General features: G+C 54.5%; 2 protein-coding genes across 2 annotated transcripts; both read left to right on the forward strand.

Moving 5' to 3' along the window:
• Positions 1 to 4,861: 4,861 nt before the first annotated feature.
• On the forward strand, positions 4,862 to 9,795 carry Kcna7 (potassium voltage-gated channel subfamily A member 7). Its single transcript, XM_057761023.1, has 2 exons — positions 4,862 to 5,500; positions 7,869 to 9,795. The coding sequence occupies exons 1-2, from the start codon at positions 4,943 to 4,945 to the stop codon at positions 8,682 to 8,684; spliced, it is 1,374 nt and encodes a 457-aa protein (XP_057617006.1). The 5' UTR covers positions 4,862 to 4,942; the 3' UTR covers positions 8,685 to 9,795.
• A 2,316-nt stretch (positions 9,796 to 12,111) lies between these two features.
• On the forward strand, positions 12,112 to 14,512 carry Ntf4 (neurotrophin 4). Its single transcript, XM_057761022.1, has 3 exons — positions 12,112 to 12,228; positions 13,124 to 13,244; positions 13,843 to 14,512. Exon 3 carries the CDS (start codon positions 13,854 to 13,856, stop codon positions 14,478 to 14,480), a length of 627 nt encoding a protein of 208 aa, XP_057617005.1. The 5' UTR covers positions 12,112 to 12,228; positions 13,124 to 13,244; positions 13,843 to 13,853; the 3' UTR covers positions 14,481 to 14,512.
• The last annotated feature ends 558 nt before the right edge of the window (positions 14,513 to 15,070 follow it).

A 15,070-nucleotide genomic window follows, 5' to 3' on the forward strand; every position in this document is an offset into this window, starting at 1 on the left:
GGGGCTGGAGAGAGGTTCAGCAGGTAAGAACACTAGCTACTCTTACAGAGGACCTGGGTTTGATTCCCAGCACTCATTCATAGCTGTGTCCCAGGCAATCCCATTGCCCTCCTCTGGCATCCGAGAGTACCAGACATGCACAAGTACACTGTGCACAAACGTGTACAAGCAAAACACCCACACACGAAATAACAAAAATAATTTTAATTAAAAAAACTATTTCAAATCAGGCAGTGGTGGTGCACTCCTTTAATCCCAGCACCCAGCACCCGGGAGGCAGAGGCAGGCAGATCTCTAAATAGGTTTAACTAAGTTTATATGTAGCTCACCTTCCCTCTATCGTAATCCTAATTCCTATGTTTGTATCTGAAGCCACTGTGTTATTGACAGAGCCTTGATGTAGATAGGGAGAAGGCAGAGAAAGGGGCTAGCTGTTAGAATGAGCTCTAGATGGCAACAGGTTAAGACACCCTAGGGCTGGCACGATGGAGGCAGGAGTATTAAAAGTTTGCCATCAGCCCCAGCCCCTGTCAAGGTCAGCCTAGACAACCCCTATGAACCTTTGCTCGAATAGATAAAATTATTCATAGTGCAAAGTATCTACATCAAAGGAACATCAGGAACTGAGTTCTGATCCCCAACAACCATGTAAAAAGCTGGATGTAGCAGAATTTGTTTGTGATCCTAGTGCCGGGGGCAGGGAGGAAGAAACAGGCAGGCTCCTGGGCTCAGACGTGTGGAACAAGCCGGGCGGTGGTGGCGTACGCCTTTAATCCCAGCACTCCGAGGCAGGCGGATCTCTGTGAGTTCGAGGCCAGCCTGGTCTCCAAGAGCTAGTTCCAGGACAGGAACCAAAAGCTACGGAGAAACCCTGTCTCGAAAATCCAAAAAAAAAAAAAAAAAAAGGAGAAGAAGAAGAAGAAGAAGAAGAGTGGAACAGCTCAACGTCTGAAGCGCAGCGCACTAACGTCAGTTTTGCCTTTCACTTAGGCATAGCATAATGAGGTAGGAACAGTTTGGGAACTGGATGAAGGGTGTTCAAGAACAGGGCTCCCCAGCAGTTAACAGCACTGGCTGCTCTTCCAGAAGTCCTGAGTTCGATTCCCAGTTCAGCAAGCACAGTGGGATCTGATGCTTTTTACTGGCATAAAGTCGAACAAGCAGACACTTCATCCAGGTTTACTGTGCGTGCATGTGTGTGTGTGCATGTGTGTGCATTTCTCTTCTGGTGGATATATGCATGCAAATCTAGAAGAGGGTATGAATCCCTTGGAGCTGGAGTTGCAGGTGGTTGTGAACCACCCAGAGTGAGTGCTGGGCACAGAACTCCAGGCCTCTGGGAGAACAGCCAGCGAGCCTTCCTCCAGCTCCTATTTCAGTCTTTGGAAACAGGATCTCTCTACAACTCAAGCTGACCTCATCCGTTCAATCCTCCTATCTTCTTCCTGATAGTTTATTGGTATGCACTCCACCTGGCTCTTAAAACAATTTTTTTTTTTAATTTTTTTGAGACAGGGTTTCTCTGTAGTTTTTGGTTCCTGTCCTGGAACTAGCTCTTGTAGACCAGGCTGGCCTCGAACTCACAGAGATCGCCTGCCTCTGCCTCCCGAGTGCTGGGATTAAAGGCGTGCACCACCACCTCCCAGCCTCTTAAAACAATTTTTTTTTTTTTTTTGGTTTTTCGAGACAGGGTTTCTCTGTGGCTTTGGAGCCTGTCCTGGAACTAGCTTTGTAGACCAGGCTGGTCTCGAACTCACAGAGATCCGCCTGCCTCTGCCTCCCGAGTGCTGGGATTAAAGGCGTGTGCCACCATCGCCCAAAACAATTTTTAATTTTACCAATTACCTGTTTATTTTGGGTACTGGAGGTGGGGCCTGAGGCCTCGTAAATGCTAAACAACATTGTAAATAATCACGTTACCAGCTCATCACTGAGGAGTCGAGTCAAGGCTTGACCAGCCAGCCACAGACACATTCTATTGCTCTCCTGGAAATATCGATAACTATCCAGATAATCAGCAACAATATTCCCCAACTTGAAATTCTTCAATTAAGCCTCTCAGTTGGCTTGCCAGATGTAGTCTCAGGCTCCAGTGACTGGAGTATGAACGTCTGCTTCCGCACTGGAGGCAGGGAAGAGGGAGCAAGGGTCCCGGCTGTCTTCAGCAGTGTTCTGCCGCCGTGAAGAGACACCATTACCTTGGCAACTCTGAGGAAGGGAAGCAGTTAGCTGGGGGAGCTGGTTTTCATAGGTTTCACTCCGTTACTGTCACGGCAGGAAGCATGGCAGCACACGGGCAGACATGGTGCTGAAGGGGCAGCAGAGAGTTCTACACGTGGATTCTAAGGCAATAGGAAGACACCGTGAGTCACAAGGCCTGGCTTGAGCTTCTGAAACCTCAACACTCCCATGCCCCACTCTACCCTACCACACCCCGCCCCCACCCCACCCCACTTGTGATATACTTCCTCCAACAAGTAGGCCACACCTCCTAACAGTGACACTCCCTTTAATCCACTGAGGACCATTTTCTTTTTTTTTTTTTTTGGTTTTTTCGAGACAGGGTTTCTCTGTGGTTTTGGAGCCTGTCCTGGAACTAGCTCTTGTAGACCAGGCTGGTCTCGAACTCACAGAGATCCGCCTGCCTCTGCCTCCCAAGTGCTGGGATTAAAGGCGTGCGCCACCACCGCCCGGCTGAGGACCATTTTCATTCAAATCATCACACCAACCTGAAAGGATTCTGCAGAAATGCGGGAGGGAAAGTGCTGGGCAGAACCACGGTCCTGGTCTGTGCAGGACAAGGGACCTGCTCTAACGTTCAAGAAAAAAACCAGCCGGGCGGTGGTGGCGCATGCCTTTAATCCCAGCACTTGGGAGGCAGAGGCAGGCGGATCTCTGTGAGTTCGAGGCCAGCCTGGTCTACAAGAGCTAGTTCCAGGACAGGCTCCAAAACCACAGAGAAACCCCGTCTCGAAAAACCAAAAAAAAGAAAAAAGAAAAAACCTCACAGGAAGCCGGGCGGTGGTGGCATACGCCTTTAATCCCAGCACTCGGGAGGCAGAGGCAGGCGGATCTCTGTGAGTTCGAGGCCAGCCTGGTCTACAAGAGCTAGTTCCAGGACAGGAACCAAAAACTACAGAGAAACCCTGTCTCGAAAATCAAAAAAAAAAAAAACAAAAACAAAACCAACCTCACGGGATTCAGGCTGACAAGCTGTTTTGACGTCATTTTACCCACACCCACCCCGGCAAAACAGAGTGAGAGAATCTCTAGGGTTGGGTTTGACACACAGCACCTTCAAATGGTGGCAGATGAAGAGCTGACACCCTGCGGAAGGAGCCGGCTGAGAGTGCTGAGATTAAAGGCTTACGCTACACTGTCCAGCTACGACCAGTTTTTTCAATACAAGGTCTCACTATGTAGGCCTGGAACTTTATGTGAAGAGCAGGCTGGCCTCAAACTCAAACAAGTTTGCTTGCCTCCGCCTCACGAGTGCGAGTATTAAAGGCGTGTGACAGCACACACGGTCTCATAACTGACTTTTTTGGGGTGGGGGGGTCAGAGGCAGGAGGATCTCTGTGAGTCCCAGAAAGACATAAATCTGGGAAGGGAAACAGTTTTAGTTGGGAATTATATCTTTTGGTGCAGGTCTCCGTCTCGCCAGCAGAGGGCGTGAGGGATCCCTTTCCCCGTTAGTGGCTAGGTATCAATGCCCTTTCTACCACCCTATCCCATCAGATGGGACTATTTTTTACCCGGTGTCATTAGACACCAGCGTCTGGAAGCCCATTCTCCGTCTGCCCTTCGGTTCCTGACAGTGACCCTGCGCATCTCCCGGGCCGACTCCAGACCCTTCCCGGCAAGCCCTGCCTCCGTTGTCGCCATTCTTGGCTTCAGCCCAGGACTTCCTTACTAATCTCAAAACACAGAAATTCCAATTTCAAACTCTGGCGCTCTCAGTGGCAAGGGATGCGGCGCACGTACACAACGGTCAGAGTTGCGAAAGGGACCCTGAGATTTCGGCAAGTACCAGGGCTGCTGCAGAGCTCCTTAGGGGTGATGTCAGAGACGCAGAGGAAGAAACACATGACTCCAGACACACAGATATTCATTGAGAAATACTGGGAAAGGAAGAAAGCCAGCAACGAATCCAGGCGTGGTGGTACACATCTGTCATTCCAGCTGTTGGGAGGCAGAGGCAAGACGATTGCCAAGACTGAGGCCAGTCTGAGCTGCATACCAAAACCCAATGCCAGTAAAAAATAAAATACTAAAAGGCAGAGAGATACAGAGGCTCCAGTCAGATAGACAGATAGTCAGACTGCAAGGACTGGTAAAGCAGATACACGCCCCCAAGGCAGTAACCCAGGACAGACTAGAGACAGTTGGGAACTAGAAGAGAGAATCATGCTACAGATAGACGCCATGGCTCATGACTGTCACCCCGGCAATCCGAAGGATGAGGCAGGAGGGTCGCCATGAATTCGCAATCAGCTTAAGTTATAGGCTGAGAAGATTGTATCTATAACAAATAAATAAATAGCCGTGATGGCAAACGCCTGTAATCCCAGCATTTGGGAGGTGGAGGCAGGAGGGTCATATATTCAAGGTCATTTCACCTACACAGAGTTCTAGGCCACTTTGGGCTACATAAGATCCTGTGTCATAAAACCAAAAGCTAAACAAATAAAATAGATGGCGCTAACGGAAGACTCATGAAACCCACGGAAACGCGGGTGGCCGTGGGGACGGGCAGGTGCAGCAACAGCAGAGGGCGCCCTGCGCCCCACGGGGTCACTCCGCCCCCTCCCCCGCGCCCTGGCCGGACTTTCCCTTCTATTTTTACGCGCGGACACCGGACACCCGGCTGGGGTGGCTGCGGCACCAGGGCCGGGCGTCGGGGCCACACGTCCGTCCGCCGGTCGTCCGGGCTGTGCGCGCCATGGAGCCGCGGTGCCCGCCGCCCTGCGGCTGCTGCGAGCGGCTGGTACTCAATGTGGCCGGGTTGCGCTTCGAGACCCGCGCGCGCACGCTCGGCCGCTTCCCGGACACGCTGCTGGGGGACCCGGTGCGCCGCAGCCGCTTCTACGACGGCGCGCGCCGCGAGTATTTCTTCGACCGACACCGGCCCAGCTTCGACGCGGTGCTCTACTATTACCAATCGGGCGGGAGGCTGAGACGGCCGGCACACGTGCCGCTCGACGTCTTCCTGGAGGAGGTGTCCTTCTACGGGCTGGGCGCCGCGGCGCTGGCACGGCTGCGCGAGGACGAAGGCTGCGCGGTGCCCCCCGAGCGGCCGCTGCCACGCCACGCCTTTGCGCGCCAGCTCTGGCTGCTCTTTGAGTTCCCCGAGAGCTCGCAGGCTGCGCGAGTGCTCGCCGTGGTCTCCGTGCTCGTCATCCTGGTCTCCATCGTGGTCTTTTGCCTCGAGACGCTGCCAGACTTCCGCGACGACCGCGATGACCCGGGACTCGCGCCTGTGGCGGCTGCCACTGGCCCGGTGAGGGGCGGGGATTTCGGGAGGGCCGGGGCGGGGTCTTGGAAGACCTGGCCAGTCAGAAGGTGCGGCCAGGGGCAGGAGGATCGAAGCACTAAAAATCAAAGACACAAGCTGGGTGTGTGAATCCCAGCACCCAGGAGACCGAGATAGGAAGACTGCCACGAGTTGAAGGCCAGTCTGGGTTACTGTGTGTGTGAGAGCCTGCCTCGAAACAACCTAACACTGACTGAGAATGTACCTCAGTAGACAGCCTGCTCAGACTCCCCAGCAGGGACTGGGATGTGAGTCAGTGGTAGATCTTCTGCATAGACCCACAGAGTGAGGGATTGGGGCTTGTGTGACTCGGTAGTAGAGCTGCTACCTGCCATTACACTGTGAAGGACCTGGAGAGATGGCTCAACCGTTTAGAGCACTGACTGTGGACCTAGATTCAAATCCTAGCACCCACATGATGGCTCACAGCCATCTGTAACTACACTTCCTTGGGGTCTGATGCCCTCTTCTGGCCTCCTTGAACACCAAGGCACACATGTAGGACACAGACATGCATGCAGGTTGACCCCCCCCAGCACATAAAACAATAAGTAAGAAATTGAAAAAGAACTCCCAGTGAGGGATGTGGCTCAGTGATAGAGGCCCTGCCTGGATTTCCCACTGAGGAACTTGGGGCATGACTCAGTGGTAGTGCTCCTGCCTGCAGTCCCTCAGTGAGGGGCTGGGGGCGTGGGTGGATCAGCAGAGAACAGCTTGCCAAGCATGTGCGAGGTCCTGGGCTCCACCCTCACCACTGTGAAATGAGCATGTGGAGTCAAAGAAACGGAAGACGGCAGTGTCTGCCCATCTGGCAGAGAGATAGGAAAGATGGACAGTCAGCCAGGCCTACTCTGAACTGGAACAGGAGTGAGGCTGGGGTGTGGAGCTGAGGGCCATACAGCAAAATCTAGGACCATTATGAACCATTATAGTCTGAGCTGGGGGTTAGGCATGCCGAAGGCAGAACCCCTCAGAGATTCAACACTGGGGGTGGGCAAAATATTGGAAGGGAAGATTCTCCCTGATCAACCATGAGATCAGGAGTTTCCATCAGTGAAAGAGCAGGGACTGCATTTTTGTTAAATTATTTTAAAAATTATAGATATGGCCGGGCGGTGGTGGCGCACGCCTTTAATCCCAGCACTTGGGATGCAGAGGTAGGTGGATCTCTGTGAGTTCGAGACCAGCCTGGTCTATAGAGCTAGTTCCAGGACAGGCTCCAAAAAACCACAGAGAAACCCTGTCTCGAAAAACCAAAAAAAAAAAAAAAAATTATAGATATGGAAAACCAAGTTATAAACAAGGTCTTATGTAGCCAGGGTGGCCTGGACTTGCTATATAGACCAAGAATGAACTTAAGCTAACAGAGATCCAGCTGTCTCTGGCCTTCTGAGTGCTGGGCTTAAAGGTGTATTGTGGCAATTGGCTGTTTCAATTTCTGATGTGCCGTGCTGGAATCCGGGACATGAGGCTGGCACTCTGTCACCGATTCAGACTCTCACTGCGGGATGCTAGACAGGAGCTCTACCATTGAACCACACCACTGACCCCTCACTGGGAGATTCTAGTCAGGAACACTATCACTGAGCCACAGCCCTCACCCCTCACAGAGGGGTTCCAAGCAGGGGCTGTGTCAATGGACTACATCCCCAACTCTCTTCCCATCTTCTTTTAGTTTCAAGGATTTTTGTATTCTACCTTTGTGTATGGGTATTTTGCATGGGTACGTGCATGTCTGGTGCGGTGGATCCTCTAGAGCTGGAGTTACAGACAGTTGTGAGCGCTGGGAATTGAACCCGAGTCCTCTAGAGGAGCAGCCCGTGCTCTTAACGGCTGAGCCGCCTCTCTAGCTCCTCACTTTTTTTTTTAATATTTATTTATTATGTATACAATATTCTGTCTGTGTGTAATACATGCAGGCCAGAAGAGGGCACCAGACCTCATTACAGATGATTGTGAGCCACCATGTGGTTGCTGGGAATTGAACTCAGGACCTTTGGAAGAGCAGGCAATGCTCTTAACCTCTGAGCCATCTCTCCAGCCCCCTAGCTCCTCACTTTTCATTCTGAGACAGAATCTCACTAAGTTGCCCAGATCGGCCTTGAATTACTTCTGCCTCAGTCTCCTGGTAAGAGACTTGTACCACCAGGCCCAGGACACACCTTTTGCCCGTATGCCTGAAGAACAGAAAGTCAGCCATCTAAAACAGTCCCTAGGGTCTTGGGTTGTATAGGACAGTGAGATCCCTGGGGAGCCTTGGGATCATGGCTACTGTCCTCTGATGTGGAAACAGTGACTAAGGTATTGGCCCTAACCCTTTCTGTCCCCTCTGCAGTTCCTCTCTCGGCTGAATGGCTCCAGTCCCATGCCAGGAGCTCCTTCCCGCCTGCCCTTCAGTGATCCCTTCTTTGTGGTGGAGACCCTGTGTATCTGCTGGTTCTCCTTTGAGCTGCTGGTGCGTCTGGTGGCCTGCCCAAGCAAAGCCATATTTTTCAAGAATGTGATGAACCTTATTGACTTTGTGGCCATCCTGCCTTACTTTGTGGCCCTGGGCACCGAGCTAGCCCGGCAGCGCGGTGTGGGTCAGCCGGCTATGTCGCTGGCCATCCTAAGGGTCATCCGACTTGTGCGCGTTTTCCGTATCTTCAAGCTATCAAGGCATTCGAAGGGCCTACAGATCTTGGGTCAGACACTGCGGGCCTCTATGCGTGAGCTAGGTCTCCTCATCTTCTTCCTCTTCATTGGTGTGGTCCTCTTTTCCAGTGCAGTCTACTTTGCGGAAGTGGACCGGGTGGACACCCATTTTACCAGCATCCCGGAGTCCTTCTGGTGGGCAGTGGTCACCATGACCACAGTTGGCTATGGAGACATGGCACCTGTCACTGTGGGTGGCAAGATCGTGGGCTCTCTGTGTGCCATTGCGGGTGTGCTCACAATCTCTCTGCCGGTGCCGGTCATTGTCTCCAACTTCAGCTACTTTTACCACCGGGAGACAGAGGGTGAAGAGGCAGGACTGTACAGCCACGTGGACACACAGCCCTGTATCACACTGGAGGGCAAGGCTAACGGGGGGCTGGTGGACACTGAGGTGCCTGAACTCCTACCACCGCTCTGGCCCCCCGTTGGGAAACACATGGTGACAGAGGTGTGAGGGACAGCAGTGGGGTGGGAGGGAGGTGGGAAGGCAGGGCAGGTGCTGGGTTAAGGAACAGAGACCAGATGTGAAGTTATGTCACATAGTAGTTCCTTAAGTAGATGTGAATGGCCATAATTTGGTTTGAGTCCAGGGGTTCCCCATTGGCTGTGAAAATCTCCAGGGGACCCTATGGGTTGCACTGAAAGAGACTTGTCATTAGTTGTGGGTTTCCTGGGTCTGTGTGGGGGTCTCATTCGAGTGTATGATGAGCAGTTATGTGGCTTTGATTCTCTAGAACCGAGCTGGCACCACTGTTAAAGTGGTCACGTGACTGCCTAATCATGCACACAGAAGCTGTGTGGAGGCACAAAGGAGATTGTAAGAGTATAAGAGATAGAAGGAGGCAGAAACCCAGAGAGGAAGGGACAGAGCCCCAAGCAATGGTTCTCTGTGCTGTATTACATGTGTTACGTGGCCAAAACCTGTTTAGGGCCGTGCAAAGCTGAGACATCTGGAGACAAGTCACACTGGGAGTCTCCTAATAGACACACAGTTGAGTCTGACGACATCTTTGTTCTCAGGGGCCCATGCTGACTCATGTCACTGCGAGTCCCGTGGGAGTGTATGTGAGGGCCATAGGACCATGGGGACCCAAGGGTCACAGTGCAGATGAAACTAAGTGTAAGGGAGCAAGCATGGGCACATGGGTGTATGCGGCCCACTGAACCAGCTTGCTCAGGGATATGCCCTGTAGAACGGGTGTTTCGTCTCCCTGGTCCCCCCCCCCCCGGCGTCCCATCCATCTGGAGAGGCTCTGTGGGAAGTAGCAGTCAGTTTACCCTGCTCATTTGGGATCCAGGCCTAGGCTGCCCCATGCTTTAGCACAGGGATTCAAAGACTGGAGTCACAAGGGAAGAGAAACTCAGAGAAGAAAGAGTAGGTGCTTGGACCAGACATGACGGGGGTGGGGGGCAGAGATCTAGAGAGGAGAGAAAGGAAAGGGGAAAGAGTGAGAAAGGGGAAGAGGAGAGGGGGAGATGCCCAGAGAGAGGAAACCAAGAATGAAGGATGGGCACAACGTGGTGGATGTCCGACATGCAGAAAGAAGGAGAGAGAGAGAGAGAGAGAGAGAGAGAGAGAGAGAGAGAGAGAGAGAGAAAGAAGGAGAGAAAGTGGGAGAGAGAGAGCAGAAACCGTGGTAGCCTTGAGCCCAAGGGTCACCCTTTCTGTTCTCTGAGTCATAGCAGACTTAAGCCATGGCGTCAGCACCCCTCACAGCCAAGGAAGGCCGCCACCACACTCCTGGAGGTGCTCTGTGTTTCCTAGGGCAGAAACCCAAGGCTGTGAAATGCTGTGGCTTCCCCCAAGGTCACCCAGCACGTCATGGGGCCAGAACTGGTGGCAGGTGGCCTGCCTTTGACACCCCCACAGCTTCCGGTGTGCAGGTATTGCTGGAGATCACTGGTCCTGTGTCTTTTTGTTTTGTTTTGTTTTTTGAGACAGGGTCGGTACTTCTTTGTAGCTTTGACTGTCCTGGAACTCACGCTGTAGACCAGGCTAGCTTTGAACTCACAGAGATCCTCCTGCCTCTGCTTCTGATGTGCTGGGATTAAAGGCATGCGCTGCCATGCCCGGCAAGGCCCTGCGTCACATAGAGGAGGAAGCTGATAGCAATGGGAACAGCATTACTCTAGGCTACAGAGAGACATTTTCAGAGTCTTCCGAGACTGAGGGGCATTTTAGGAAGAGGAGAGCGGTTACAACACCAACAGAGCTCAAGTTATTTGACTGGCATTAGTTTATTAAAACCTGTCCACTGGTGCCGAGTGTCAAGTTATTTTTGATAACGATGCCTCCTGCTTCAGTCATATGAACTCTTGCTTAAGACCGGAGGGTAAAGCATCTCAGGCGGGCTGCTGGGAGGATATGCCTCCTCGGAGCCATCAGACATGAGGGAAAACATGTGAGCAGGGCCCTCGTCATCACCAGACATCTTGCCATGCAAGAGAAAGGAGGGATGGGGGAGAGGGCTTGATGGGGATGGACATGGGAGAATCTCAGGGTGGTCGCTTCTCGCTAACATAGACTCATATTCGCAGAAATGGAGACTGACCTGCATGCAGGGACCAAAGACAGAGATGCAGAACACAGACTCCACCATGGGATACACAGAAGAGATGATGGGGCAGAGGAAGTGTGGAGAGAGGGCAGGTGCCAGGCAGAAGAGAAGAGCTCAGAGAGCAAGAAGACGGGGAAGGAGGGGAGGAGAGGGAGAGAGGGGGAGGGGAGGAGGGGGAGAGGAGGAAGGAGAAAGGGAGGGAGAGAGACCAAGAAAACAGACCAAATTTCCTTTCCTTTCAAGACCCCTCCTTGACTCCCAGAGGAGCTGGGGTCTCTCGGTAGGGATGGGCTGCGTTAGGAAAGGATTAGAGGTTCCAAGGGTGACCCAAGGGACACCCAGGCTAGGAAGTGTCTCTTCCCACCTCCAGTAAACAACTGGAGTGGGCTCTGAGTCACCCTGGCTGGGATGGCAAGTTAGTTGAGGGGAAACCCTAATCGGGGGACACCCTTCCTGCCGCTTTGCCATGCTATATTTAGGTTGGGGGGATGGGTGCTGGGTGACCCCCCCAAAGGCAAGTGTCAGCTTTCCTCCTAAATATAGCTTGGGGTAGGGGAGCCAGAGTCCCAGAGAGGGGTATGGGAGAGCAAAGGGCCCTGCCACCCAAGGGACCATCCTGCCGCAGTGACACCGGTCTGCGGTGTCACTTCTTGGACTGGTTTCCTCCCTCTGGGGTCTGGCTTCTCTGACTGGGTTTTTGTCCCCTGTCTTCTCTTCCCTATGGGTCACAGTCGCTAGGCAAGTCACAGTTCTTAAAGCCTCATTCTAACTACCTTGAAGTTTTCTTATCTGCCCTAGGACTCCCTGGTTTCCAGCCAGGAAATTCCAGGATAGAGGACTATGTGGGGGAGCCCCGCAGTCTCTGTCTTTAGGCATTGGGCCTTATCACTGTACAAGCCCAGCTGGCTAATGTCTGGCAGGGAGATCCAGGAGGGGAGACAGGAGCAGACGGTGGGAACCTGCACTAGACACCACAGCAATCCCAGGCCTGAGCGGAGGACTGCAGGGAAAGGATGGGGCCTAGACCCCTGTGTCTGAAGGACTGGAGTCTGCATCCTTGGCTCTGAGGGAGGAGGGCTGGAGTTGTGAACGCTGGGTCTGAACCCCTGTGTCTGAAGGACTGGGAGCCTGCACGCCTGGGTCTGAGGGAGGAGGGGCGGGGTCTAGACCCCAGTGTCTGATGGAGGAGGGCTACAGCCCAGACGCCTGGAACTGAAGTTGCCGAGGCCGGGCTTCCGAGGTGCCGGCTCGCGCGTGCTAGGCGGGATCCCCCGCCCCTCCTCCGCCGTCGGGCGCCGCCCCGCCTCCTCCCAGACCCAGGCCCTCCCAAGCGCAAACGGCGAGTTGCCGGCGAGCAGCGGGCGTCCGAGCTGCCAGCGAGCCGGAGGAGGAGCTGCGGCGGCGCCAAGGGCAGCCGGGGAGCGGAGAAGGGCGCCCCAGGTAGGAGCTCCGCGCCTCCCCTGCCAGATTCCGCCGTCCAGGTCGCCCGGCCCCCGGGTAGGGAGGGACGGGGGCGGGGCCGTCAGGGGCGGGGCTTGGCGAAGGAAACTGAGGCAGGACGAAGTGTCCTAATGGTGGAGCGGATCCCCTCCAGTCGAATCAGGGAGTAGGGATCCCCAGTCCAATTTTCCTGGATGGAGAAACAGGGAGTCCCTATTTATAAGCACCTTGGAGGAGGGACCGCAACCCCAGAACCTGTGGGGTCTGAGGGAGGAGGCGGCAGGAGTCCAAGAATTCTAGTCTGCAGCAGGAGGCATCAGGGGAACCAGGACACCCTCGCCGAGGGAGGATGGTTCTGGGGTCTTGGGCCCCTGGGTCAGAGGGAGGAGGCAGCGGGTACCCGCACTCGCTGTGTTGGTGTGGTCAACCTCTGCCCCTGTTCACACTCCACACTTCCCATTCCCCCACCTCGGAGCCTGGCCAGCCAGACACTCCAGGTATGCGCAGTCGGAGTCTTGGGCGGGCCCTGGCCTGTCCTGCGAGGAGCGAACATTCCAGGAAGCAGCCTCAGGGACCCAGAGCCCTGAGCGTGGGCCGGCAGGGACCCGGGTGTCCAGGCCAGTCCCCCCCCCGCCGCACCTCCGGTGGAGGAATGGGAGGAGGAGAGGATGTAATGTCTTCCATTTGCCTCACCTGCCCCTCCTTTCTGCTCCCCCCCATCTGCTTCCCATCCCTCCAGAGCTGTCACCTGCGCCGGGAAGGGGCCTCTGGAGGTGGGCGGGGCCTCTATTCCAGGGTACCCTGGACTTTCAAAGATTCTGGAAAGGGTGGCTTTTTATGGGGGGTCGTGCCCTTCCCCCATCCGCCTATGTAACCGGCTTTGTTCCTCCCACAGGTGGTTGCCCCCTCCCTCTCCTGAGATGTCAGGGAGGAGACTACCTGTATCCTACACAGGGGCCCCACAGAGCCTGGGGTCCCCCAGCCCCAGAGTGAAGAGGTGGAGGTGCTGCTGACAGGTCTGGTATTCATTCGCCTGCTGCTTTCCAGTCCCGGCGCAGCTTCTAGAACGTTCAAATCTCTCCATCTCCCTCGCAGCATTTCCCAGCACCTGAGTCGGTCCCACAGTCAAGGCCATGAAAGTGGCAGGACTCAGGGGTTCCTCCTGGTTATAGGACATGAGACCCAAATGGCACTGCTCAGAATCCAAATCTTACCCATGCCACTTGCTGGGTGTGTGACAGGATAGAACTCATTTCTCTATTTTATTATCATCATCATCATCATCATCATCATCATCATCATCATCATCATCATCATTTTGTATAAGCCCTGGCTGGCACGGAACTCCCTGTGTAAACGACCATCTTCCTGCCTCTGCGTCCCGCTGCTGAGGTGACAGGTGTGCATCACCACGCCCAGCTTCGGCTTCTCACTCACATGAACCGAATAGTTATTAATCCAAAAGTTAAGCGTTCCCCAAGTAGAACACAGGGAACCCCTAAGGTCCTCCCACAGTGTGCCATGCTGACAGCCGTTCTGGGGGGAGGTAGGACCCTGGCTTCTATTACCCAGGTGTCTTCCTTCTCTAAGGACAGCCTCTTTCTCCATTTTCAGGTGCGCAAGCCATGCTCCCTCGGCACTCCTCCCTCATCCTTTTCCTTTTCCTGTTCCCCAGCATCCCCATGGAACCCCAATCCCCACCCTCCACCTTGCCCCCATTTCTGGCCCCTGAGTGGGATCTCCTGTCTCCCCGTGTGGCCCTGTCAAGGGGCGCCCCTTCTGGGCCCCCTCTCCTCTTCCTGCTGGAGGCTGGAGCCTATGGGGAGCCGGCAGGGGCCCCAGCCAACCGCAGCCGGCGTGGGGTGAGTGAGACTGCGCCCGCGAGCCGCCGGGGTGAGCTAGCCGTGTGCGACGCAGTGAGTGGCTGGGTGACGGACCGGCGGACGGCTGTGGACTTGCGTGGGCGCGAGGTGGAGGTGCTGGGCGAGGTGCCTGCAGCAGGTGGCAGTCCCCTGCGTCAGTACTTCTTCGAGACGCGCTGCAAGGCCGAAAGCGCTGGGGAAGGTGGCCCGGGTGTGGGCGGAGGAGGTTGTCGCGGTGTGGATCGGAGGCACTGGCTCTCAGAATGCAAGGCCAAGCAGTCCTATGTGCGGGCGTTGACTGCAGACTCCCAGGGCCGCGTGGGCTGGCGCTGGATTCGGATCGACACAGCTTGCGTCTGCACGCTTCTCAGCCGAACAGGCCGGGCCTGAGGGCCCCAGCTTGAGGAAAAAGGAGCTGGATGCTAAAGGACCTCAGAGGCAACCCGGCTGCTCTACTGTGCCTTCTGATTGAGAACTGAAAAAATCAATGCCATTTGCGAGCTCAGTCTACATGGAATGTTTGATGGAACCAAACAGTTTTAAGAGATGAATAGAAGTTCTCCTGGAGGAACTTGACAGTAATAATAATAGCCAATGTTTGCGATCTACTGTTTATTAGACCTAAGATATCACTCTGCTGACCATTCCAATACCAGAGGACCCTGGCCCACCCTGGCAAGAGGGAAAGGGACATGTGAAAAAGTGATGTAAACAGGGCTGTGCCTCAGTTGGTAGGCTGTTTGCCTAGCTGGCATCAGGTCCTGGACTCTATCCTGAGTACCACGTAATAGACAGTGGAGGGTATCTGTGATGTCTGCTCTTGGGACTTCAAGGCCGGCCTTGTCTGCTGAGGAGTGGGGCTTCATCGTGATACACGCCTGTAATCCTAATACCTGAGAGGCTGCAGACAGAGGACTGCCTCCGGTTCCAGGGCAGCCTGGGCTACACAGACTGGCAGAGGTGGGGAGGGGGGATGGGCC

The sequence above is a fragment of the Chionomys nivalis genome (genome assembly GCF_950005125.1).
Source record: "Chionomys nivalis chromosome 23 unlocalized genomic scaffold, mChiNiv1.1 SUPER_23_unloc_1, whole genome shotgun sequence".
Classification (NCBI taxonomy): domain Eukaryota; kingdom Metazoa; phylum Chordata; class Mammalia; order Rodentia; family Cricetidae; genus Chionomys; species Chionomys nivalis.